This window comes from Lithobates pipiens, unplaced genomic scaffold (assembly GCF_037356315.1).
Source record: "Lithobates pipiens isolate NorthernLeopardFrog02 unplaced genomic scaffold, aLitPip1_a1.2 Scaffold_8, whole genome shotgun sequence".
NCBI lineage: Eukaryota > Metazoa > Chordata > Amphibia > Anura > Ranidae > Lithobates > Lithobates pipiens.
In genome coordinates this window covers 657584669-657612429 of record NW_027507903.1, presented here as the reverse complement: position 1 = coordinate 657612429, position 27761 = coordinate 657584669, and the positions used below count along the sequence as shown (strand labels likewise).

At 45.7% G+C, this 27761-nt stretch overlaps 1 protein-coding gene across 1 annotated transcript; it reads left to right on the top strand.

Annotated features, from left to right (window-relative positions):
• Positions 1-1060: 1060 nt before the first annotated feature.
• On the top strand, positions 1061-26284 carry LOC143961751 (E3 ubiquitin-protein ligase TRIM39-like). The gene is made up of 2 exons (XM_077471092.1): positions 1061-1328; positions 17707-26284. Exon 2 carries the CDS (start codon positions 17709-17711, stop codon positions 19344-19346), a length of 1638 nt encoding a protein of 545 aa, XP_077327218.1. The 5' UTR covers positions 1061-1328; positions 17707-17708; the 3' UTR covers positions 19347-26284.
• The last annotated feature ends 1477 nt before the right edge of the window (positions 26285-27761 follow it).

Here is a 27761-nt window from a genome sequence, read left to right as displayed (position 1 = left end):
ACTTGCAAACTGGAGGAGACAACAGGAAGTGAGATGAAAAAAGACGGACGGCAAAACAAATTATACAGGGGTGATAACCCTTCCCTATGTTTTCCAAAAAGCTTAAAAATAGATTCTTTGACTGGAGCTACACTTTAAAAATGTACCAGTTGAAAATTACAAACAGATTCTACTTAACACAACAAACCTACACAGTCCCTGTCTTGTTTGCACCCCCTGTATACTGCTGTTCTGAGTATATAGGGCCTGGGGGCCCCATGCGTTTCCTTTTTTTATATTTGGGTATGGGGTTCCCCTTAATATCCGTACAAGACCCAAAGGGGCTGGTAATGGGCAGGGGGGCTACCTATGCAAGCAGTTTTAAATGACTTTTTTTCCGTTAGAAATGTCATTTTGTGCAGGGACTGTTCTAAACACGGGAAACACGTGGCACTTCACAGGCATACTACAGACACCCCCAGGCACCATATTTAAAGTAATATTTTACTTTTTTTTTTCACTTTAAGCATCATTAAAATCAGTGCTCCCGAAAAACTGCAGTTTTTAAAACTTTTTTTTTTTTTTGCATTGATACATGTCCCCAAACCCTTTTTAGGACAATAACTTGCATGTTAGCCTTTAAAATGAGCACTTTTGATTTTGACCGTTCGAGTCCCATAGACTTTAATGGGGTTCTAAAGTTCACACATATTTTCGGTCCGTTCGCAGGTTCTGGTGCGAACCAAATCGGGGGGTGTTCAGCTCATCCCTAGTGAGGAGGCAGGGCATGTACTTGTTTAGGATCCGGTGTCACTGCTATTTTTATAAGGTAGTATCTTGGTTTGTAAAGGCAGTTGCTGCTCACCAGAATGTGTTTATGTCCTTTGTGGCTATTGGACAATATATTTAGGTAAAAGTTTTCATGCTCAGCGTTCAGCTCTAAGAAATAAGATGAAACCATTTTCACTTTCAACACTCGATAATGTGCATGCAAAAAAAATCACGTCGGTGCAATTTCTCTGGCACATGATTGGATATTCAAACTGAACCCGGCTTCACCTTATTTACTAACATTTCCAGAGCGAAGAGTCTGTCCTGCTTTAGTGAATGGTGTGTGTGGGTGTTGGGTTGTCTGTGTGATTATTGTGGAGACCTTGTGAAACTCACCGACCAGCGTGCCAGAACACGGAGCCAAGACTGAGTACGCTGCACGATGGAGGAAACAGGAGGGGGAGGGGAGGATCTGAGGGCAGAGCTGGGAAATGAAACTAATCTTAATGAAGAAATATTATAACTGACTTCCCTATCACACAGCGAGATATCACCGAGACCAGAGGACGCAGCATCAGGTATGAAGACTGATAATATGCTGCGTATTCTTTACCTATCTGTAAGAGGGAGAAATCTTTCTATTAACCACTTCAGCCCCGGAAGATTTTACCCCTTTCCTGACCAGAGCACTTTTTGTGATTCAGCACTGCGTCGCTTTAACTGACAATTGCGCGGTCCTGCGACATTGCACCCAAACAAAATTGACGTCCTTTTTTACTCACAAATAGAGCTTTCTTTTGGTGGTATTTGATCACCTCTGCGATTTTGATTTTTTTGCGCTATAAACAAAAAAAGAGCAACAATTTTGAAAAAAAAGCATTATTTTTTACTTTTTGCTATAATAAATATCCCCCCAAAATATATATATAAAAAAAAACAAATTTCTTTCTCAGTTTAGGCCGATATGTATTCTACTACATATTTTTGGTAAAAAAAAAAATGCAATAAGTGTATATTGATTGGTTTGCGCAAAATTTATAGAGTCTAAAAAAACAGGGGATAATTTTTAATGCCATTTTTATTATAAACTTTTTTTTTACTAGTAATGGCGGTGATCTGCGTTTTTTATCTGGACTGCAACATTATGGCGGACACATCGGACACTTTTGACACTATTTTGGGACCATTATCATTTCTACAGCAATCAGTGCTATAAAAATGCACTGATTACTGTATAAATGACACTGGCAGGTAAGGGGTTAAACACTAGGGGCGAACAAGTGGTTAAGTGTGTCCTAGGGAATGATTCTAACTGTGGGGGGGGGATGGGCTACCACTGGCATGACAGCGATCACAGCTCCCGATGACAGGGAACAGTAGATCTCTGTCCTGTCACTAGGCAGAACAGGGAAAATTCCTTGTTTACAAAGGCATCTCCCCGTTCTACTGCTCTGTGACATGATCACGGGACACTGGCGAACATCGAGTCTGTGGGACCCGCGAGCGCGGTCACGGAGTACGTGCCCACAATGCCACGTCTTAAAGAGGACATACAGGTGCACCCATTTGCGCAGCTGTGCCATTGTGCCAACGTACATCGTCGCGCACTGGTTGACAAGCGGTTAACCCCCCCAATACATATCGCATTTTTCCCATTAACTCACAATGTAAGGAACATTTTTCCCAATATAAGGAGTAGGGATGAGCCGAACACCCCCCCGGTTCGGTTCGCACCAGAACCTGAGAACGGACCGAAAATTTGAGTGAACTTTAGAACCCCATTGAAGTCTATGGGACTTGAACGTTAAAATAAAAAGTGCTCATTTTAAAGGCTAATATGCAAGATGTTGTCCTAAAAAGTGTTTGGGGACCCGGGTCCTGCCCCAGGGGACATGTATCAATGCAAAAAAAGTCATTTAAAACTGCTTGCAGCTTTAATGTAATGTCTGGTCCCGGCAAAAACATAGGGAAGGGTTATCAGCCCTGTAACTTTTTTTTGCTGTCTGTGCACCTCTTCAGAAGATTTCACCTCACTTTCTGTCCCAATAAGAAATGTTTTGTGAAAATTTGGGGTTTTTAGTAAAACAAGGATTGGGATAAAGCATCAGTGGAGAGGAGACACGTTTTTCCCATATCAACTCTTACAGGAGAGAATTTCCCTTCCTTGGGGTAGATTTCATCTCACTTCCTGTTGTCTCCTTCCGTTTGCAAGTAGGAGACGTTTGTAAGTTGGATGTTTGAAGGTGTTGGTTTTGCCACAACACTGTAAGCCCTCAAAGTGACTCTTGGTGGGCGCTGGAACGCCCTGCTGTGAACTATTATATCAAGAATTGTAATTACATGCCATTGTTGAACAGTGGTAGAAAAATTGGGCCTTTGGTGGTGGTGGTGGTGGTGCTGGTGCCATAACACTGTAAGTCCTCACAGTTACTCTTGGGGGGTACTGGAACGGGCCCTGCTGTGAAATATATCAAGAATTGTAATTACATGCACCTGTTGAACAGGAGCAGAAAAATTGGGCATTAGGCACTGGTGCCACAACACTGCAACCCCTCACAGATACTCTAGTTGGAGCACAGGAATGAGCCCTGCTGCAAAGTATTGCATCAAAAATTGTAATTGCATGCCCCTGTTAAACAGGGGATTCAAAATTGGGCCTTAGGCACTGTTGCTGGGGCCATAAAACTGCAACCCCTCACAGATACTCTAGTTGGAGTGCAGGAATGAGTCCTTCTGTAAAGTTACATAGTTACATAGTTAGTCAGGTTAAAAAAAGACACAAGTCCATCCAGTTCAACCACAAAAAAAAAAATAATAATAATAATTATATCATACAATCCCATATACCCAATTCTATACCCAATGTTGATCCAGAGGAAGGCAAAAAAAACCTCAGCAGAGCATGATCCAATTTGCTAAAGCAGGGGAAAAAATTCCTTCCTGATCCCCCGAGAGGCAATCGGATTTTCCCCGGATCAACTTTACCTATAAATGTTAGTACCCAGTTATATTATGTACACTTAGGAAATAATCCAGGCCCTTCTTAAAGCAATCTACTGATCTGGCCAGAACCACCTCTGCAGGGAGTCTATTCCACATTTTCACAGCTCTTACTGTGAAGAAACCTTTCTGTATTTGGAGATGAAATCTCGTTTCCTCTAGACGTAAAGAGTGCCCCCTTGTCCTCTTTGTTGACTGTAAAGTGAATAACTCGACACCAAGTTCACTATATGGACCCCTTATATATTTGTACATGTTGATCATATCCCCCCTTAATCTCCTCTTATCAAGAGTGAATAAATTCAGTTCCTCTAATCTTTCCTCATAGCTGAGTTCCTCCATGCCTCTTATCAGTTTGGTTGCCCTTCTCTGCACTTTCTCCAGTTCCCCGATATCCTTTTTGAGAACTGGAGCCCAAAACTGAACTGCATATTCCAGATGAGGTCTTACTAATGATTTGAACAGGGGCAAAATGATATCTCTCTCTCTCTCTGGAGTCCATACCTCTCTTATACAAGAAAGGACTTTGCTCACTTTGGAAACCGCAGCTTGGCATTGCATGCTATTATCGAGCTTATGATCTACCAAAACCCCCAGATCCTTCTCCACTATGGATCCCTCCAGTTGTACTCCCCCTAGCACGTATGTATGATGCATATTCTCAGCCCCCAAGTGCATAACTTTACATTTCTCAACATTAAACCTCATCTGCCACATAGTCGCCCAATTAGACAGAGCATTGAGGTCGGCTTGTAAATTGGAGACATCCTGTAAGGACGTTATTCCACTGCATAGCTTGGTGTCATCTGCAAAGTCGGAAATGTTACTTTTGATCCCAAACCCAATATCATTTATAAAGATATTAAAAAGTAAGGGTCCCAGCACTGAACCTTGGGGTACACCACTGATAACCTTAGACCATTCAGAGTAAGAATCATTAACCACTACTCTCTGAATTCTGTCTTTTAGCCAGTTTTCTATCCATCTACAAACTGATATTTCCAAACCTGTAGACTTTACCTTACACATGAGCCGTGTGTGCGGAACTGTATCGAATTCTTTTGCAAAATCCAAGTATACCACGTCCACCGCCCCCCTTCTGTCCGAGTATACCACGTCCACAGCCACCCCTCTGTCCAAGTATACCACGTCCACCGCCAACCCTCTGTCCAACGTTTTACTTACCATCTCATGAAAAGAAATCAAGTATTGCATCAAAAATTGTAATTACATGCCCCTGTTAAACAGGGGCTGAAAAATTGGGCCTTAGCCACTGGTGGTGGCGCCCAGAACCAAAAATGTTCTTCCAAGCTATCAGCATGATCATTGAGGAGGAAGAGGATAGTCACTCAGCATAACAGGGTAGTCACTCAGCATCAGCATAGGCAGTCTTGAAGGGATGTGACATTCCAAAAAAAATGATTCAGTTACATCAGCTTCAGGTGCTTGGTAGCTGGTGGTGATCCAAGACTGATTCATTTTTAAAAAGGTCAGTCGATCAAACGAGTTGGTGGACAGGCACACCCTGTGCTCGGTTACAAAGCCTCCAGCAGCACTGAATGTGCACCCCTTGAATGCCTACAGAGCACCGCTGGTTTCCGAGGACAAAGCACAGGAAAAGGCCATGGAGGAAGAAGAAGAGGAAGGGGTGGAGGAGAGAGGTGTGTCACAATCACCAGTAGTAGCATTTTGGAGGCATGGTGGCGGAACAACCTCCAACACTACTGCACATTGTCCTGCATCCTTCCCAGCTGCCAGAAGTCACCCAATGCGCCGTGAAAGATAGGTAATGTCCCTGTCCATGCCTGCTGGACTGTGAGTCAGCGGTAATATGCACCTTACCGGTGACCACCCTGTCCAGCGAGGCAAGGACATTGCCTTCCACTTGCTGGTAGAGAGCCGTAATCCCCTTCAGGTTTTTATCCCTGTCTGTGATTCGCTCTCTCTATTTGTCTTGGTGACCATTCGCTTAGTCTTAATTAGACTCTGCCTGACCTAAGATGGCCACCAACCACACATGAGACACCAGCATTCAATCGGATAGCTGCCTCCATGTGACCGAGGAACTCATAGAGCAACCAAGCCCCTCTCGACTTCCTTCCCCCCTGCATTGACACTGTGGTCGAGTGCCACCTGCAGTGGAGAATAGAGACTGCACCTGCCTACATCCCCCCCCCCCCCTCTTTGATAGATGCAGAACGACATGAAACGATGCAAAACATAATTAAGATAATGGCAACAACATTTCAAACATAATCAGAGTACTTTGCAGGGAGTTGCCCAAGGATACACCACATTGGGAAGTGAACCTCACTGTGGTTTGTGGGAGTCAACTTCAGAGTCGTCATCTTCTGCTTGTAATCCCAGAGCCTTGGGTGGTTGGGGCAACTGTACGGCTGGACCATGTGCTCCCAAAACAGATAGACAATGGTCTTTAGTGGACACTACCATGGCAAACTTGGTGTGAAATATGAAATGTCAAAAGTGAAGTTATCCATAAAGACTAGGGCATAGCAAAACCAGAGGGGGGAGTTGGAAACTGTTAGGAAGTCCACTGTTACAAGCCCAAAGGGTTCCGAGGTCTTAATAACCATTGGGGTAGTATTTTCAGGAGGAGGATCTTTATGCACAGCACAGACTATACACTCCCGACAAGCCTGCTCCATCGTCTCTGCAGAAGAGGGCAGAAGAAATATCTTGTGACCAAAGCTTTTGTTCAATCACCCCCAAAGTGCCCACTTGAGGCATGAAGCACTTAATAGACCTTGAAAATATCCAGCTGGGGGACCACAACTTGCAGAATATTCCACGGTTCTATTTCATATATTTTTATTGAATATTCCACTGCTCAGTTGGGATGTGTGTGATGGTACAGTATGTTGCCCTGGGATTAAAGCTGATACCATTGCCTCAAGATCGCTCTCACTGTGTCCAGCAACGTTTGACAGTGTGGAAGGATAGAGGGGAAAGAATAAGGGAGGCAGGTCCTGGGCTAGAACATCCCAAAAAGTACACCCGGTTGAGTAACGTCGATGAAACCAGTCAGGGACCAGCAGTGCTGGAGCTAAGGGACTCCCCTGGCTGCAAGGGGAATAATTACTCAAGTGAGGGCGGGAGTGACGCTAAAGGAAAGGAAAGACAGATTCTGGTGGTAATGGACTCAATTCTTAGAAGGACAGAGAGGGCAATCTGTCACAAAGACCAGAAGTGCCAAACTGTATGTTGTCAACCAGACGCTCGGGTTCAGCACATCACAGATCTGGTGGACAGATTACTGGGAGGGGCTGGGGAAGCCCCGGCTGTCATGGTACACGATGGCACCAATGACAAAGTCAGAGGCAGATGGAGTGTCCTAAAAAACGATTTTATGGACTTGGGAGCTAAATTGAGGAAAAGGACCTCCAAAGTAGTATTCTCAGGAATACTACCGGTACCTCAAGCCACACCAGAAAGGAAGAGGGAGATTAGGGAAGTAAACAAGTGGCTGAGGAGCTGGTGTAGTAAGGAGGGATTTGGGTTCCTGGAGGACTGGGCCGACTTCTCTGTCGGTCACCAGCTCTATAGAAGGGACGGACTGCACCTAAATGAGGAGGGTGCAAATCTGAGGAGTGAAGATGGCCGAAAAGTTAGAGGGACTTTTAAACTAGGCAACGAGGGGAAGGGTCCAGAGGTAGAGATAGTAAACGCGGAACATATTTCAGAGGGTAGTATTGGGGGCATTAGTGGTAGGTTGACTAAAGTCTCTAAACCCAAGGTAAGTATAGTAACAAGTCCTATTTGCAACCTCAGAACACCCAATAAGGAGACAGTATACGACCGGTCTAAACTACGTGGCATGTTCACCAATGCCAGGAGTCTGGCAGACAAGATGGGAGAACTAACAATACTGTTGTATGAGAAGGATTTCGATTTTGTAGGAATTTCAGAGACTTGGTTTAACAGCTCTCACGATTGGCTGGCAACCATTCAAGAGTATTCCCTATATTGCAGGGAAGAGAGGGTAAAAAAGGGGGAGGGGTATGCCTGTATATAAAAAAATAGTGTACAAGTGAATGTGAGAGATGACATCACTAAGGGAGCAAGGGAGGAGGTGGAATCCTTATGGGTAGAGCTGCAAAGGGATCAAACTAAGACAAAAGTAATACAGGAGTATGCTATAGGCCCCCTAACCAGAGGGAGGAGGTGGAGACAGATCTCCTATAACAATCTGAATTAGCGGCGAGGATGGGAAGTGTTATCATAATGGGGGACTTTAATTATCCACACATAGACTGGGTGGTCTAAGGCGAGCCAGTTCCTCAATGTCTTGCAGGACAACTTCATGGGTCAGATGGTAAATGCACTAACTAGCTACAAAGCGTTACTAGACCTACTGATTACCAACAATACAGATCTGATCACGGATGTGGAAATACGGGGTAATTTAGGAAAGAGGGATCACAGGTCAATTAATTTCAGTATAAATCACACTAATGGGAAACATAAGGGGAATACAAAGACACTGAATTTCAAAAAAGCCAACTTCCCTAAACTAAGAGCCTTGCTAGAAGATCCAAATTGGAATAAAATTTTAGGAACAAAGAACATGGAGGAGAAATGCGTATGCCTTAAGAGCATATTAAATAAGGGCATTAGCCAGTGCATCCCAATGGCAAATAAATTTAAAAGAGCTAACCCAGAGCTCCTGGGTGGCTTAATTCCAACGTAAAAATGCATATAAAAGCAAAGAAGGCCTTCAAAAAATACAAGGCTGAGGGATCATCATCAGTATTCCAACTTTACAAAGAATGCAACAAAAAATGTAAGGGTGCAATCAGGGCGGCTAAGATAGAATACGAAAGGCAGAGTAAGAAAAATCCCAAGAAATTCTTTAAGTACATAAATAGTAAGAAAGGGAGGTCAGATGATATTTGTCCCATAAAGAATGAAGAAGGAAATCTGGTTACTAATAATAGAGTGATGGTGAAGGTATTGATTTTTTTTTTCTGCTCCTCAGTCTTCGCAAGGGAATCAGGGGGCTTCAGTAACCAAAACTGCAATGTTTATCCTCATGACACGTCACAGGAAGAACCCTCATGGCTAACAGAGGACAAAATTTGAAATAGACTTGAAAAAAGTAACATTAATAAGTCACTGGGACCAAGGGTCCTTAAGGAACTCAGTCAAGTAATTGCCAGACCATTGATCCTAATTTTTACGAACAGTCTACTGACTGGAATGGTACCTGATGATTGGAGAAAAGCCAATGTATCACCAATATTTAAAAAAGGGCCGGGATACATCCCTGGGAATTACAGACTAGTTAGCCTAACATCAATGGTATGCAAACTCTTGGAGGGGATGATAAAGGACTATATACAAGATTTTAGTAATGACAACAGTATCATTAGCAGTAATCAGCATGGATTCATGAAGAATCGTTCTTGCCAAACCAATCTATTAACCTTCTATGAGGAGGTGAGTTGCCATCTAGATAAAGGAAGGCCCATAGATGTGGTGTATCTGGATTTTGCAAAAGCATTTGATACAGTTCCTCATAAACGTTTACTGTACAAAGTAAGGTCCGTTGGCATGGACAAAAGGGTGAGTACATGGATTGAAAACTGGCTACAGGGGCGAGTTCAGAGGGTAATTATAAATGTGGATTACTCAGAATGGGCAGGGGTGGAAAGTGGGGGAAAGAGGGTTCTGTCCTGGGATCAATCCTATTTCATTTATTCATAAACGACCTAGAGGATGGGATAAATAGTTCAATCTCAGCATTTGCAGATGATACTAAGCTAAGCAGGGCAATATCTTCTCAACAGGAGGTGGGAACCTTGCAAGAAGATCTGAACAAATAAATGGGGTGGGCAACTACATGGCAAATGAGGTTTAACCCTAAACTGCGTAGAGGGTTATTTACTGTAAGAGAGGTAAGCATGTGGAATTCCCTTCCACAAGCAGTGGTTTCAGTGGGGAGCAACGAGAATTAAAAAAAAAAAACGAGTGGATAAGCACCTGAAAGACCACAACATACAGGGATATACAATGTAATACTGACATATAATCACACATAGGTTGGACTTGATGGACTTTTGTCTTTTTTCAACCTCGCCTACTATGTACCTTTGTAACTATGTATAAGGACAACCTGTGCCATCGAGACAGGAAATGCTGTACCTACTGTATATGAGGTTGGGGTCTTTTTGTTGGATCAAAGCTCATTCCTCAAGGGTGTGGATTTCAATAGACCTATCTTGGAGAACTGGTTGTTGGAAGAAGGAGGAGGCTGCAATGGACAGAATGAGGGCCACCTCCAGATCCTCCTGACCCATGTCCACATCCTCACTTGGGTGCTCCCCCAGATACTGGGAGAGGGCATCCGGATGATCATTGAACAATGCTTGTAATGTATATTGTAGTTGAAACAGGCCATCCAGGTGACCCACCTCTGTTCAAGTGCCCCCAGTTTAGCCGTTTATAGATAAGGGGTTTATTGTCCGTGAAGACCTCTATTTCTGTGCCCATGAGGTACTTAGCAAACTTTTACGTGATGAGCCACACCAGAGCCAGTAACTCCAGTTTAACCACTTGCCGACCGCCTCACGCCGATGTACGTCGGCAGAATGGCACGGGCAGGCATAAGCACGTACATGTACGTGCTTTGCCTCCCGCGGGTCGGGGGCCCGATCGGGCCCCCGCCCGGTGCCTGCGGCGGTCGGTTTTCGTTCGGGAGCGATCCCGGACGAGGGGACGGCCATTCATTCATGGCCACCCCCTCGCGATCGCTCCCGACGAATGGAAATCCCCGGTGACATCACTTCCTCTCCTGTAATGTAAACACAGGAGAGGAAGTGATGTATTCTCTCCTCCGTGTCGGTATTTTTCGTTCCGACACGGAGGAGAGCGGATCAGTGAGTTGCACCAACACATCCCACACACAGTAGAACATGCCAGGCACACTCACACCCCCCCTTTACCCCCCGATCACCCCCCCAATTACCCCTGCCCCCCAGTCACAGTGACACCAATGTCATTTTTTTTTTTTTTTTTTTTTTTTTTTGCATTGGTGTCATTTGTGACTGTAATAACTGTTAGGGCAGTTAGGGTTAGCCCCCTTTAGTTCTAATGTACCCCCCTAACCCCCCCAATAAAGGTTTAACCCCGTGATCACCCCCCGTCGCCAGTGTCACTAAGGCTGGGTTCACATTGCAGCGGTTTATGAGAACGAATGTGATTCGCACCGCACTGCAGTGCAAATCACATCCGATCTCTGTGCGATTCGAGTTCAGCCATTCGCCGCACCCGCCGCACCCGCCACACCCGCCGCACCCGCCGCAAATTCGCACGGGACCCTTTTTTTGGCCCGCAGCAGAATCAGATCGCATGGGTGTTCACACCATGCGATCCGAGTTTGCAGATCGCACTGCGATATGCGAACTGATCTGGGGGTGTCAGTAACATTTCACTGACACTCCCAGCAGTTCGCATAGGGCAGTGTGAACTGCCGCCGGGAGGCATGCGATGCGGGAACCCGCCGCGGATTCGCGGCGTTTCCGCATCGCTCCAGTGTGAACCCAGCCTAATAAGCGATCATTTTTCTGATCGCCGTATTAGTGTCACAGGTGACGCTAGTTAGGCAGGTAGGTATTTAGGTTCGCCGCAGCTTTTTATAGCGCTAGGGACCCCCATATACTACCGCATAAAGCCCCCTGATTGCCCCCTAGTTAACCCTTTCACCAGTGATCACCATATAACTGTTACAGGTGACGCTGGTTGGTTAGTTATTTTTTTATAGTTTCAGGGCACCCGCCATTTATTACCTAATAAAGGTTTAACCCCCTGATCACCCGGCAGGTGTCATTTGTGACTAATAACTGTTAGGGCAGTTAGGGTTAGCCCCCTTTAGTTCTAAGGTACCCCCCTAACCCCCCCAATAAAGGTTTAACCCCGTGATCACCCCCCGTCGCCAGTGTCACTAAGGCTGGGTTCACATTGCAGCGGTTTATGAGAACGGATGTGATTCGCACCGCACTGCAGTGCAAATCACATCCGATCTCTGTGCGATTCGAGTTCAGCTATACAGATAGTATGGCTGAATTCGTGTCGCACCCGCCGCACCCGCCGCAAACTCGCACGGGACCCTTTTTTTGGTCCGCAGCAGAATCGGATCGCATGGGTGTTCACACCATGCGATCCAAGTTTGCAGATCGCACTGCGATATGCGAACTGATCTGGGGGTGTCATTAACATTTCACTGACACTCCCAGCAGTTCGCATAGGGCAGTGTGAACTGCCGCCGGGAGGCATGCGATGCGGGAACCCGCCGCGCATTCGTGGCGTTCCCGCATCGCTCCAGTGTGAACCCAGCCTAATAAGCGATCGTTTTTCTGATCGCTGTATTAGTGTCACAGGTGACGCTAGTTAGGCAGGTAGGTATTTAGGTTCGCCGCAGCTTTTTATAGCGCCAGGGACCCCCATATACTACCGCATAAAGCCCCCTGATTGCCCCCTAGTTAACCCTTTCACCAGTGATCACCATATAACTGTTACAGGTGACGCTGGTTGGTTAGTTATTTTTTTATAGTTTCAGGGCACCCGCCATTTATTACCTAGTCTCACTAGTGTACCCCTAAATTTAGGGGTGTCTACTTTCTAAAATGGGGTCATTTGGGGGGGGGGGTTTGTGCCATCTTGGCATTTTATGGCCTTCAAAACTAACGCCCTTAGAAAGCCTGAAGGCGGTGCTTGGTTTTTGGGGCCCCGTACGCGGCTAGGCTCCCAAAAAGTCCCACATATGTGGTATCCCCGTACTCAGGAGAAGCAGCAGAATTTATTTTGGGGTGTCATTTCACATATGCCCATGGCATGCGTGAGCAATATATCATTTAGTGACAACTTTGTGAAAAAAAAAAAAGTTTGTAATTTTCCCGCAACTTGTGGCAAAATATAAAATATTCCATGGACTCAACATGCCTCTCAGCAAATAGCTTGGGGTGTCTACTTTCTAAAATGGGGTCATTTGTGGGGGTTTTGTGCCATCTTGGCATTTTATGGCCTTCAAAACTGTAATAGGTAGTGAGAAGTGAACTCAAAAAATTACGCCCTTAGAAAGCCTGAAGGCGGTGCTTGGTTTTCGGGGCCCCGTACGCGGCTAGGCTCCCAAAAAGTCCCACATATGTGGTATCCCCGTACTCAGGAGAAGCAGCAGAATTTATTTTGGGGTGTCATTTCACATATGCCCATGGCATGCATGAGCAATATATCATTTAGTGACAACTTTGTGAAAAAAAAAAAAAAAAAAAAAAAGTTTGTAATTTTCCCGCAACTTGTGGCAAAATATAAAATATTCCATGGACTCAACATGCCTCTCAGCAAATAGCTTGGGGTGTCTACTTTCTAAAATGGGGTCATTTGTGGGGGTTTTGTGCCATCTTGGCATTTTATGGCCTTCAAAACTGTAATAGGTAGTGAGGCGTGAAATCAAAAATTTACGCCCTTAGAAAGCCTGAAGGCGGTGCTTGGTTTTCGGGGCCCTGTACGCGGCTAGGCTCCCAAAAAGTCCCACATATGTGGTATCCCCGTACTCAGGAGAAGCAGCAGAATTTATTTTGGGGTGTCATTTCACATACGCCCATAGCATGTGTGAGCAATATATCATTTAGTGACAACTTTGTGTAAAAAAAAAAAAAAAAATTTTTTTTTGTCATTATTCAATCGCTTGAGGCAAAAAAATAAAATATTCAATGGGCTCAACATGCCTCTTATCAATTTCCTTAGGGGGTCTACTTTCCAAAATGGGGTCATTTGGGGGGGTTTTGTACTGCCCTGTCATTTTAGCACCTCAAGAAATGAGATAGACAGTCGTAAACTAAAAGCTGCGTAAATTCCAGAAAACGTACCTTAGTTTGTAGATGTGACAACTTTTGCGCAAACCAATAAATATACAATTATTGACTTTTTTTTTACCAAAGACATGTGGCTGAATACATTTTGGCCTAAATGTATGACTAAAATTGAGTTTATTGGATTTTTCTAATAACAAAAAGTAGAAAATATCATTTTTTTTCAAAATTTGCGGTCTTTTTACGTTTATATCGCAAAAAATAAAAATCGCAGAGGCAATCAAATACCATCAAAAGAAAGCTCTATTTGTGGGAAGAAAAGGACGCAAATTTTGTTTGGGTACAACATTGCATGACCGCGCAATTACCAGTTAAAGCAGCGCAGTGCCAAAGTGTAAAAAGACCTCTGGTCATTTACCAGCAAAATGGTCCGGTCTGAAAGTGGTTAAAGGAACTGTAAATGTGGGGGTTTTGTTCTGATGGCCACAGGCCGTGACTGGAATAGGCAAACACTGCATCCCTCCTGCTCCTAGGCTAGAACTGCTCCCAGCTCTTGTAAGCTCCCATCCACATACCCCCCCCACCCCCGGAAGGGTTTTGAGTAATCGGCATAGGCCAACAGAGATACGGACATTAGTTTTTGCTTCAGAGCTTCAAAGGCCTTCTGTTGTGGCTCCTGCTGTTGGGACTGGATTGAGAGGAATAGCCCCCCTTTCCTCTGGCAGCTCAGTAATTGGGTAAGGGGTGTGACAGGAATAACCCACCAGTCCCAGGAAAGAATGTAGTTCAGTGATAGTCCTTGGGAAGCCACTCCTGTACTGCCTGAACCTTGGCCGAGTCCAGGGAGACCCCCCCTTCCTCCCCAGCCTCCACAATATGTCCCAGGTATTGGATCTTCGGTCGCATAAGGAAGCACTTGTTGGGCTTCAACTTCAACTCATATTGAGCCAGATGGGTGAACAACTGGTTCAGGTGCTGAATACGCTCTTTGAATGATTTGGAGAAAATAATGATGTCGTCAGGATAGATTAATATAGTGTCAAAGTTGTAATCCCCCAAACATCCCTCCATCAACTGTTAAAAATTACTGGGGGCATTGCTCAGCCATAAGGGCATACAAACAAACTCAAATAGTCCCAGGGGTGCAATGAAAGTGTTTTTCTCTTGCTCTTGTTCCCTCACCTGGACTTGCCAGTAGCCATTTGCCAAGGCATGTGCTTGGCCCAGTGCTATAAGTGACTCCTCCACTGTAGGCAAGTGGTAGACATCCTGGTGGGTGCAGGCATTTAGCTTATGATAGTCCGCACAGAACGGCAGGCTTCCATCTTTTTTCTGCAATAAGACAACAAGAGCGGCCCATGGGCTGTGGCTCTCCCGGATTAGCCCACTTTGACGCAACTTATGGATCAATTCCTTGACCTCCTGGCACAGGGCTGGGGGAATATGATGTTACCACTCCTGGATGGGTAGAGCATCCCCCGTGTGAATTGCCTGGTCTACTGCCTCAGTGCATCCATAGTCCTTAGGGCTATTGGCAAAGACCAGTAGGTTTTTTTCCAGTAGCTGAAGACATTACTATGGCAGAGTGTATTCTTGGAAGGGAATAGCCAGTTGTTTCTCCAGCTGTCGGTACTGTTTATTACTTAAGGAGGGCATGACAGCTTGTAATGTGGCACAGGGAATAGCCAGTTGTATATACAGCTGTCGGTACTGTTTATCACTCCAGGAGGGCATGGTAGCTTATAATGTGGTGCAGTTCGCCTCTACCCCTAATTGGGCCCCCTGAAAAACACACACATACACATAGAGTCCCAATTTGGCAAATACAGTATATTGTAGAAAAGTTCTTCAGTACAAAAGGCCCAGTGGGGGGGAGCACACCCAACCTGAACCACTTACAACTAAGACAGCTATGGACCCACAAGATAAAGAATGGAGAATTCTGACAGAATCTGCCCCACTGAATGTAGCCTGGCCAGTCCTAACTCAAAAGGTTAGGCTTTCTGGGAGGTAGACCTAGTCCCTGCACTGTTCCTACTCCTCTGGAACATCTCACATCTCTAGCACTGTCCCTGACAGATGAGGATTCATTCATTACGATAGCCACTCCCAAAAAAGCACGCAAAGCCCTAAAACCAGAGTCTTAAATAGACTCTGTTCGACCAAAGATGGCTGCCAAAGCCACATGGGGAGCCGGCATCCAAGCGGATAGCTGCCTCCCTGACCAAAGAAAATCATAGAGGAACCAAGCTGCTTTTGACTACCCCCCTCCCCCCGCCTGCATTGCCACTGCAGTCAAGCCTGCCTACATACAAGGTCATAGCAATGCATTTCAGTAACGTGTGATCCTACTGTACAATAGTAACAATAGTGGAACATATATAAACATGAATTGATTTAAGGACAAACTTAACTCATGACCTGTGAAGGACTTAAGACCCCAGTCTATAAAGCAACCATAAACTTAATCTGTACTCCTTCCAACAACCCCCCACAAATGACATGACAAGGTTATGGAGTAAATGGCCTTGACGGCCTTTTATTAACAAAATAACATAAATTAAATAAATAACATTTTAAAATAACTTTTAAATAACCTTTTAGTACTTTACAAAGGTCTAAGCCCTTGTACACACGGTAGAACATTCCGACGGAAAATGTCTGATCGGACTGTGTTGTCGGATAATCCGACCGTGTGTGGGCTCCATCGGACTGTTTCCGTCGGAATATCCGACCCCAGGGCGGACTGACCATTTGGCCACTCGGGCACTGCCCGAGGGCCCCGGGCCACTAGGGTGCCCATCAGGGATGCCAGCCTCAGTAAAACCAGGGACAGTATGTAAAAATCCAGAGATTATAGCTGTCCCACCTCTCCAGTACCTTCTCAGCCAATAGAAACATGTCTGTGTATACTGTGTGGCCCCATAATCTCTGATTGCCTGGGGGCCCCATAATCTCCTATTGCCTGGCGGCCCCATGAGTTGTCAGTCCGTCCCTGAATTCCGACCGACAAAGGTTTAGAGCTGGGCTATAAAATTCTCACACAACATGGTCCGATCGGACTTTGTCCGATTGTTTGTAGAGAATTCCGATCGGACAAAGTGCCACGCATGCTCAGATCAAATTCCTAGACCAAAGCTATTGGCTACTAGCCTGAACGTAGTCCCGTCGTAACGAAATAACGTCATCACCTTCCGAACGATCGGATTTTCGTTCAACTTTGTCCGAATGTGTGTATGCAACACCAGTTTCGGACAAAATCGGATTTTGTTGTCGGAATGTCCGACCGTGTGTACAAGGGCTTAGAGGGGAATACACACCACTGGTCGCTGCGACAAACTCCGTTTAACTTTTAGGCCTCCCGTCGCAAACCCCCAGACTGTGAGACGGTACCCAACCTTCGCAGTGACCTACCATTACCCCCTCCTGGTTAACCCCTCTTAACCAGAAGGTAACTTATAACCCCCATGCCGCAGATGGGTACCAACCATGTTATATATCCATATAACCTACATTTCCTCCTCCTACAGACCCAAAACACAGCCTTTCCAAATTACCATAACTAGGGAGGGTGGGTGGGAATCTCTTCCCTGCCGCTCTCCGATGACGAAATCCTTCCCTCACTTCCCCTTCTCCTCCGCGTGGCCCCGCCCCTGAGCTGGCACCGCTCCCCTTTCCTTAAAGGTGAAAAACCCCTATTCTTCAGCGTGACTGTGTAGTCCAGGACTCTCTGGATCACTCACTTCCCTTCCTCCCATATAAAAGTTTTGGTTAGTGCCATTAAACTGTCATGTGGGGGTGGGGAGAGCCCTTAGCCCTGTGTACTCAAAACTTTCACAATGTTTGCCTTTAGTTCCCAGCTACCATACAGAATGTCAAAGGAGCAAAAGGTAAGGTATATATGTGATTCTGGGGAGGGTGGAAGTTGGGTCTACCTTATGATTTTTTTCTAAATGACGGGTTTACTTTAAAATGATCAGGCAGTTACATAGTACAGCAATGAGTCAGTATAACACGTGACTCAAAAGTGTGATCAGCTAACACTTTACTATAAAAGAACATCATATTTATGTTATTTATGTCCTGTAAGAATAGCCAACCATGACTTAATGTTTTTTTGTAATTTCAGCAATGTCCGAAGATGTATTAAACACCTTAGAGTTAATCTCAGAGGATAACGATGGCTATTACCCCACTCTACATTCAGAGGCAGTATCTACTGATCCGAGACCTGAGCTGAAATGTTCAGTCTGTCCGAACATTTCTACAGATCCTGTAAAGCTACAATGCGGACACAACTTCTGCCGGGTCTGTATTGCTCATGCGCTTTATACACAGAGAGGGGCTGGAGATTTCTTCTGTTCTGTATGTAGAAAAAGATTCAGGAGTCGTCCTACACTGGGGTATAACATACCAGTGCATAACAAAGTGGAGAATTCCCCGTCTGCTCAGACGGATCAGGAGTCCGGGGTCTTCTGTACTTACTGTGTGGACTCTGCTGTACCTGCTGTTAAATCCTGTCTACACTGTGAGGTTTCTCTGTGTGATAAACACCTTAAAGTCCATAAAAAGTCCACAGAACACGTCTTATGTGACCCCACCTTGTCCATGGAGAGCAGGAAATGCTCCGTCCATAAGAAGGTCCTGGAGTATTACTGCACTAAGGATAAAACCAGTATTTGTGTAGCCTGCAGCTTGGTTGGAGAACATCGGGGACACCAGGTGGAGATGATGGATGAGGCTTTTAAGAAGAAAAAGAACAAACAGAAGAGCATTCTGCACAAACTTTCGACACAGAGGAAGATGATGGAGGAAAGAGTCCAGAGTCTGCAGGAACACAAGAGGAAAGTAGAAGGAAAAGCAGCTGGTGACACCGAGAGAGTCACTGCCCAGTTTAGAGATCTAAGGAGACGTCTGGAAGACCTGGAGAAGAGAGCCCTGAGGGACATCTCCGGGAGGGCAGAGCGGATCTCCATCTCCATCCGGGATCTGGAAATAAAGAAGGAGGAGCTGTCCAGGAAGTTGCGTCACATTGAGGAGCTGTGTAACGTGACGGATCCACTGACTGTCTTACAGGAATCAGACACAGGTGACTTGTGTGATACTGAGGATGGAGATAATGAGGACAGAGAGAGACATGAGGAACTCCTCCATGATGGAGGGGGTCTGGATGTGGCGGGGGTCTTACACACATGTTTATCTGATATTTTAACAAAGGTAAATGTATTCTATATACAGGGGGCTGCAGACATATTACTGGATGTAAATACAGCTGGTAATAAGCTTTGTATATCAGATGACAGGAAAACTTTATCCTGGTCAGTGAGGAACCAGAATCGCCCAGAAAGACCAGAGAGATTTCAGGATTATCCTCAGGTGTTGAGCAGTCAGATTTTTTCCTCGGGGAAACATTACTGGGAAGTGGATGTTGGAGGATCACGATACTGGAGAGTTGGGATGTGTTACCCCAGCATGGGCAGAAAAGTTTTGGAGGCAGGAATAGGAAAGAATAACAAGTCCTGGGCTTTGCTCAGAACTGGTAGTCAGCATTTTGTGAGACATGACAACAAAGAGACCCCCTTACCTGCCAATATCTCTAGTAACAGAGTCAGGATATATCTGGATTATGAGGCCGGGCGGATCTCCTTTTATGATCTGTGTGATCCGATCCGACACCTCCACACCTTCACCACCACCTTCACTGAGCCCCTCCATGCTGGGTTATGTGCAGCAATAGGTTGTATAAAGATATGTGGGGGCAAAGCATGATATGCGATAACTCGACCCAAAAGTAGTGACACAGGGAAAGAGGGTAGGATTGATCCATTGTAGTTAATGCTTGGAGCATGTGCAACTATAAATATCATACATATATTTTTTATATTTAGATATGTAGCACTTAGCCCTGAAGGAGCTGCTGGTTTTGATTGGGCCTGAAGTCTACCTAGAAACCCCACTGACTTGACTCAATCCCCTTGGCACAGCTGTGGTGCAATGTAATGCAGTACAATATACAACAATGCAAAGTACCTGTATTGTACCATCAGGATCCACTGGCTCCACCTGGTGAGGAAAGACCATACACCACACAACTGGATACTTAACCAGAAATATTGTTTACTGTAAAATATTTCAATTGGTGGTTACAGTAATTGTGCTGTCATCCCAACGTAGGATGTCAGTACAATATAAATCAACAGACAAATACAATATGCAAGACATATATATATTCTCTCTCCCCTATCTTCTTTCTTCGCTAGCTAGAGATGACTCCTCTGATATTTGTAATCCAAAAGGTAGGAAAGAGTTAGCTTAAGGTACTCCAGGTATAACTCCAAGAACTTATACATGACACTTAGGCACTAAAGTGAAGTAGGCCTCAAGCCTGCTCAATGTCAGTTGCTCTGTTACACCTCCGTGGAACAACAGGTTCCAGCGAGGCCTGTAAGGGAGTCTAACTGTGTGCAGCAAATTAACAAACAGTGGGCCGTAACACGCTCACCAACTGGATCGGGGTTGTGGGTGATGACTTTGATCCGGCAACTGTAGCTTGCTTCTGTATCAGCTGGGCAGATGCTCCGTGTCACTCCGCTGACTGAATCTGGTCCTCCGATACTCTGATAAGCATCTCTGGGCCTCGTCAATCTGATCACCAGCTCTCAGGCTCCGTCAGGTCACCTCACAAACGCGAGCAGTCTGGCACTCCGCAATAGCTGTTAGTCACTGCCTCTCGGGGACACCCCTCCACCGATCCGCACAGGCAGGTAACGTGGTCCCAAGAGACCTAAAATGGCCGATGCTGTCCCTTATATCCCCTACCCAGCATGCACTGCATAAGAGAGTGTCCATGGGTAGGTCACACACGGACTCCTGGGTAACGAGGTCAACCTTCAGAATCCAAACAAACAGTCACTTCCTGTACAAGTCTTTAGGTTGTTCTGAGGTAAATGATAAACAGGTGCGTTACCCATATTTGGCTACTAGTTGGCTCTAGTTCGAAACCACAGTAATGTCCATATACCTCATATTAATGCATGCATAATCACATCAGTAAGCAAAGATGTCAGTGCTACACACTCCCCCTGCTTTAACTCTTTGGTCCCGAAAGAGGCTCAAATTGCTGGCTCTATCCTGTATCTTAGTATCTATACGATCATACAGTACAGTTAGAGGAACTTCCCACCAGTTGTCATATGGTGAGGAGCTATCCTGTGCACTCACAGCTGATACTACCATATCTTGTACAGATGTGCCAAGAGGTGAGGTGGGGCTGTCCCCTACTGAATCAGTAGTAGAGGGACCAGGCAGTTCTGAGTTTCTTTTGCTGACAAACTGTGAGGCTTCAGAGCATTCGCCCAATGTATCATAAGTCAGTCTGCGAGGCAGGCGAATGTCCCTCTTTGCTCTTGGTACTTTCTGGGTTTCCATTTCCTTTTGGCAAGTATCTTCAACCTCTTCCTCAATGTCTGCAGGTGGGGAGCCATTTGAAATACTAAGCTCCTCTGTAGGATAAGTTGTTGATACAAACTCCAAAGCCTCTGCTCTGAGAGTCCCATCAGTTTCTTCTCCCACCTCTGAAGAGACGTCAGCATCTACTTCTAAAGTTTCTGTAGGCCACAACCAACTCATTTCTACTTCTTAATTTTCCTCTGTAGAAGGCACAGGCTGAGATCTGGTTGATGGCCTACTCACATAGGTGGATGAGGATGAGGGTTCCTCCTCTGTACTTATCCTAACTGCTTCAGTGAGGGGCAAGAGGTGATTCCTGTGCCAAGTCTTCACTGGTCCAGTGTTTCCTTCTGGCTTTATCTCATACACGGGGAGCCCTGGAAGCTTTCTGCACACAACATAAGGCTGCGACCTCCAGTGATTAGCCAGCTTATATTTGCCTGGAATGCCTAGATTCCATAGTAGAACCCGGTCACCTGGTTGAAGATCTTCAACTCTCACTTTCAGATCAAAGTTCCTCTTGTTCCAGTTCTCCCTGGAGTTCGATGTGGCTTTGGCCTGCTCATAAGCAATTTTTAAATTCCTCCTCAGCCTATACACATATCCTCTATGGGAGGTCTCTGAGGTGTGATCCAGGGAGGTTCCAAAAGCCAGATCCACTGGTAGATGGGCTTCACGGCCGAACATCAGTCGATAGGGTGAATACCCAGTGGCGTCACTTTTGGTGCTGTTGTAGGCATGGACACAGTGCCGCAATGTGTCTACTCCATTTTGGCTTTTGCTCTGCTGTTAATGTCCCCAACATATTCAGGAGGGTCCTGTTGAACCTCTCTGGCTGAGTGTCCCCTTGTGGGTGATAAGGAGTAGTCCTGGACTTCTGTATGCCCAGTAAATCCAGCAGCCTTTTTATCAACCTGCTCTTGAAGATTCTCCCTTGGTCCAAATGTATCCTTCGAGGTAAGCCATAATGGATGAAAAACTTTTCAACAAGAGTCTTTGCCACTGTGGTTGCTTGCTGGTCTCTAGTGGGAAATGCCTGGGCATAACGGGTGAAGCGATCTGTCACCACTAAGATGTCCCCTTGCCCACTTAGGTCTGATTCTAAGCAGAGAAAGTTTATGCAAACTAAGTCCATTGGGCCCTGACTCTCTAGATGGCCCAATGAGGCAATGTCTTCCGCTGTATGCACCTGAGGCAGGAATGACAGTAACTCTCCACTTCTTTCCTCATGTAGGGCCAGTAGAATATGTCCTTTCTGCTCCCAAATGGCCATGGTGGTCATGCAGGGCAATCAATACTCTCTCTCTGTGCTTTTCCGGCAAGAACAACTGCCACTTCTCTTCTGGGACATCGGAGGGGCCCCTTCAGTAGACCACCCCCTGTGCAATTGCAACCGATCCCATTCCTTCAAGAGCACCCGGGCTTCTTTACTGGGACTCTTCTTCAGTACCTCAGACTGTTTGTGTTCCAATGCCTTTAGTACCGTTCCACACAATGGGTCTTCCTCTTGATCTCTCCTGAGATCCTTCCTGGATAGCTTGGGAAGACCTTCTTGCATAACCTGGGAGACATTGCAATAGCACCTGGGGACTACCACTGAGGACACTCCTATTTCTTCAGCTCTGGGCCCACCTTTTCTGGATTGGCTTGTGCCTTCACACAGGGCCCTTACCCCTTCTGGGGTAAGCTGAGTCCAGTCTCCTGAGGGATCTTGAGGGTTGTGGGACCTTCTGGGCAGAGCATACGCATCTCGGTTACCAGCTCCTGGTCTGTACTTCAGGCTGAAGGTAAATGCCAAAAGAGCGGCTAGCCACCTGTGACCAGTGGCGTCCAGCTTCGCAGTGGTGAGCAAGTAAGTAAGGGGGTTGTTGTCCATCTTCACTATGAATTCAGCCCCGTACAGGTAATCCTTCAGCTTGTCTACCACTGCCCACTTCAGAGCCAGAAATTCAAGCTTGTGAGTTGGATAGTTTTTTTCAGCGGGACTCAAACTTCTGCTCACATAGGCAACTGGTCGCAGATGCCCTTCATGCTCCTGGTAGAGCACCCCTCCTAGGCCGCCTCGGCTGGCATCTACGTGTAGTTCGTAAGGCTTGGCAGGTTCGGAATAGGCTATAACTGGAGAAGTGGTAAGGCTCCACTTCAGCTGTCTGAAGGCTTCTTCACATGCTGGAGTCCACTGGTCCTGGATAGACTCTTTCTTTTTCCTGGGCCCTTCTTCCGGCTTTGCCGACTGATTTGGGTTTTCATTGGCCTCTTTGTGATTCTTCAGTAGCTCAGTGAGTGGGTGGGCTATCTTTGCAAACTCTTGCACGAACCTTCTATAGTAGGAACAGAATCCTAAGAATGACCTGAGTTCAGTTACGTTGGTAGGCCTGGGCCAAGAAGTTACAGCTTCTAACTTCTTGGGATCAGTTGCTACTCCCTCTTCAGACACAATGTGTCCCAGGTAATTCACTGAGGGCTGGTAGAACTGACATGTCTCCATAGAGAGTTTCAGGCCTTCCTCATGAAGTCTCTTCAGGACTTTTTCCAGGCGTTCTTCATGTTCTTCATGTTCTTCCAACGTTCTTCCAAACACTATTATGTCATCCAGGTAGACCAGTACTTCTATTAGGTTCATGTCACCCACTGTTTTTTCCATCAATCTCTGGAAAGTTGCTGGGGAATTGGAGCTTCTTCTGTTTTTGGTCCCTCTCCATCTTATCTGCTTCATTCATCTTCTCGATAAGTACTTCATCTGAAGTAGAGAGATCTTCCAAGTACTGTTTCAGAGCCATCTTAATATTATCACTCCTCAATCCTGTAGTCACAGATCTCCGGAATTTCTTCTGGATTAACTCTGCTCCAAAGTGTTCTCCAGCTCCCTCTTCTTGACTTGCAGACAGCAGGCAGTCCTTAAGCTCAATAGCCCAGAACAGGAAGTTCTGAGGTGTTTCTTTGATATCCTGAGTTATGTTCATCAATCTGTGACACAGTTCAGCAGTGTCTTCCTCCATAGTAGCTCTTCAGTATTCTCATTAACTGATTCAAGGCCATTCCAGTCTTCCTTTCCAACATGTCTCTGACACTTGAGCCTGGGCTGATGGCATGGATTACCGCCTCTCTGATTTCGGACTCCAAGTATCCTTTCTGTAACCCTAACTCTACTTGGTGTAGAAGACTGGTGTAGGACAGCTTGTGCTTCTGTCCCTTTTCTCCTATCTAACCATCAATGCGGAAGTCTTTACGGATGGTTACTTCCTGCAAGCGGCCCTGGCTGGGTCTTTTCTGTGTCTTCACCGGGTTAAGCGTCACTTGTCCATCCGTCTGATCTTCCAGGGAGGCACGTGCTTCGCTAATGCGCTCAGCCACTAATCTGGAGGTCTCCTGAAACTTTTCTTGTATATTGCAATACTGTGTTTTCAGGTCAGCCAACTGTTGCTCTGCCTGTGATTTTCCAGAAACCCCAACTTGTTGGATCGGTAGTGTCAGTTGGAGTTCTGTCCTTTCAGACAACTTTATACTGGCACCATGGAAGCTTTCAGGGATGCCCTGTCCCCACTCTATCAGTGCGTAGGTGTAACCAGTGTTGTAGTCTGTCTTCACTGCGACTACATGTGCCTTCCTGTCTGGGGACAAGACTTGGACCATCTCTTTGACCTGTTTCTCTCCCCAGTCACTTCCTGGAAGTTCGATGGCCACGCTTGCTTCTGAGCGTGTCTCTTCTGCTTCGCACCATTGGATTGCTTTGACTGGATCCATGGTGATGCCAAGGGGGCAGGCTTGCTATTAGAGTGACAGGATCCTGGATGACGCCCCCACGTGTAGCACTTACCCCTGAAGGAGCTGCTGGTTTTGATTGGGCCTGCACTCTACCTAGAAACCCCACTGACTTGACTCAATCCCCTTGGCACAGCTGTGGTGCAATGTAATGCAGTACAATATACAACAATGCAAAGTACATGTATTGTACCATAAGGATCCAATGGCTCCACCTGGTGAGGAAAGACAATACACCACACAACTGGATACTTAACCAGAAATATTTTTTACTGTAAAATATTTCAATAGGTGGTTACAGTAATTGTGCTGTCATCCCAACGTAGGATGTCAGTACAATATAAATCAGCAGACAAATACAATATGAAAGATATATATATATATATATATATATATATATATATATATATATATATATATTTCTATGTATCTAAACCTGGGAGCTCCCGCTAGTTTAAAGTTATAGGTGAGGCCTCACTTAAAGTACTCTCTCCCGTATCTTCTTTCTTTGCTAGCTAGAGATGACTCCTCTGATATTTGTAATCCAAAGGTAGGTAAGAGTTAGCTTAAGGTACTCCAGGTATAACTCCAAGAACTTATACACGACGCTTGGGCACTAAAGTGAAGTAGGCCTCAAGCCCGCTCAATGTCAGTTGCTCTGTTACACCTCTGTGGAACAACAGGTTCCAGCGAGGCCTGTAAGGGAGTCTAACTGTGTGCAGCAAATTAACAAACAGTGGGCCGTAACACGCTCACCAACTGGATCGGAGTTGTGGGTGATGACTTTGATCCAGCAACTGTAGCTTGCTTCTGTATCAGCTGGGCAGATGCTCTGTGTCACTCCACTGACTGGATCTGGTCCTCCGATACTCCGATAAGCATCTCTGGGCCTTGTCAATCTGATTACCAGCTCTCAGGCTCCGTCAGGTCACCTCACAAACGCGAGCAGTCTGGCGCTCCGCAATAGCTGTTAGTCACTGCCTCTCGGGACACCCCTCCACCGATCCGCACAGGCAGGTAAAGTGGTCCCAAGAGACCTAAAATGGCCGCTGCTGTCCCTTATATCCCCTACCCAGCATGCACTGCAGAAGAGAATGTTAATGGGTAGGTCACACACGTACTCCTGGGTAACGAGGTCAACCTTCAGAATCCAAACAAACAGTCACTTCCTGTACAAATCTTTAGGTTGTTCTGAGGTAAATGATAAACAGGTGCGTTACCCATATTTGGATACTAGTTGGCTCTAGTACGAAACCACAGTAATGTCCATATACCTCATATTAATGCATGCATAATCACATCAGTAAGCAAGGACAGGGCCGCTGTTAGAAATCATGGGGCCCCATACAGCCTACCTGACGGGGCCCCATTGACCCAGCCCACAACCCATCCTGGCTCCGCCCATAACCCCACCCCTGCCTCCACGCTGTCAGGGCAGGAGGCAGGAGCTGGAACATTTAACATTTACAGCGCCCCACCAATCATAACTGCATCTGAATGGGAGAGATGTCAGTGTTTTGACATCTGTGCCCATTCAGTTTGTGTCTTCATACGGAGCTTTCAATCAGGTCTGCATGAAAAAGGACCTAATTGCAAAGCTTGGGTGAAAGGTTATGAAAGGAGAGTGGTTTGGGGGTGGTAAAAATGCAGCTTGGCTATGTATTTTTACTGTCCCTTCCCCCATCACATGTGTAAAAGTAGCATCTCACTATGTGCTCATGGTCATTATCATTATGATGATCAGAGCACAGCAGGTGCTGTGTGGCTCTGTCAGTGTAACATGACTGTGTGATGCTGACTTTGTTATGGCTGTGCTGAGTTATAGTCTGTAACACACAGTACAGTCATATATCAGGAAAGTCAGCACCACACAGTCATGTTACACTGACAGAGCCATACAGCACCTACTGTGCCCTGATCATCATAATGATAATAACCATGAGCACACAGAGTCTAGGGACTGCACATGCTACAATAGTGTGACCTGTCAGTGTGTGTGTGTGTGTGCAGGGGACTGCTTGCCTGTGCACCACTGCCATTGTCCAGATTACTCCTGCTGCTCTGTCTGTCTCAGCCGTCCCAGTGATAAGTCCCTCAAGCTGCAGCACTTACTGGATGAAGGGAGCCGTATAACAGTAATATCCATCCGCCGGAGAGGCATACAGTGAGCAGGAAGAACTTTAGTTTGTGCAGGTATACTGAGAACAGCATGCGGCACAGCATTGTATCCCTGCACCCGAAAATAGAAAAAAAGTCCCTCTTCTGCTTTCACCTCCTGGGCCCCTCTGGTAACCTGATGGGGCCCAGGAAATGAATATATATTCCTTATATATGTTAGTAAACAAGTGGGTGCAGGTTAATATAGTTATTTTTTTTTTTTTTTTTTTTCTTAGCTAGAAGTTAAAAGCTGCTCGGGCCCCCCCTGCTGGCCGGGCCCGGTACAACAGGGCTGGTTGTACTGCCCTATCAGCGGCCCTGAGCAAGGATGTCAGCGCTATATATGTATATATATATATATATATATATATATATATATATATATATATATATATATATATATATATATATATAATATGTAGCTGTGCATGGTAGCCAATCAGCTTCTAAATTCAGCTTGTTCAATTAAGCTTTGATAAAACAAACTGGAAGCTGATTGGGTACCATGCTCAGCTGCACCAGATTTTACACTATCCAGTTTTAGTAAGTCACCCCCCAAAGGGTCTATTATGCATTTTGCTGGGGTCTCTGTGCATTTTTTTTTTTCATTCTTCTTGTAGAATGTAAAAAGTAAAAATTTACATAGGGAAAACCATACAGTTTACCCTCTTGGCACCGACAGCACGCCTATCGATATGTGGCCTTGGCACTGAGTGGCCACATATTTGTGTATCACTTTGCAAGTACAGCTGTGCAGGGAACATGTCCTGCGTGTTCCCAGCACAGTTACCAGTGGCTAACGGAAAATTTGCGATC

Bases quoted from the DNA above. Each gene is read 5' to 3' on its own strand.
- LOC143961751 (XM_077471092.1), top strand. From the start codon at position 17,709: ATGTCCGAAGATGTATTAAACACCTTAGAGTTAATCTCAGAGGATAAC.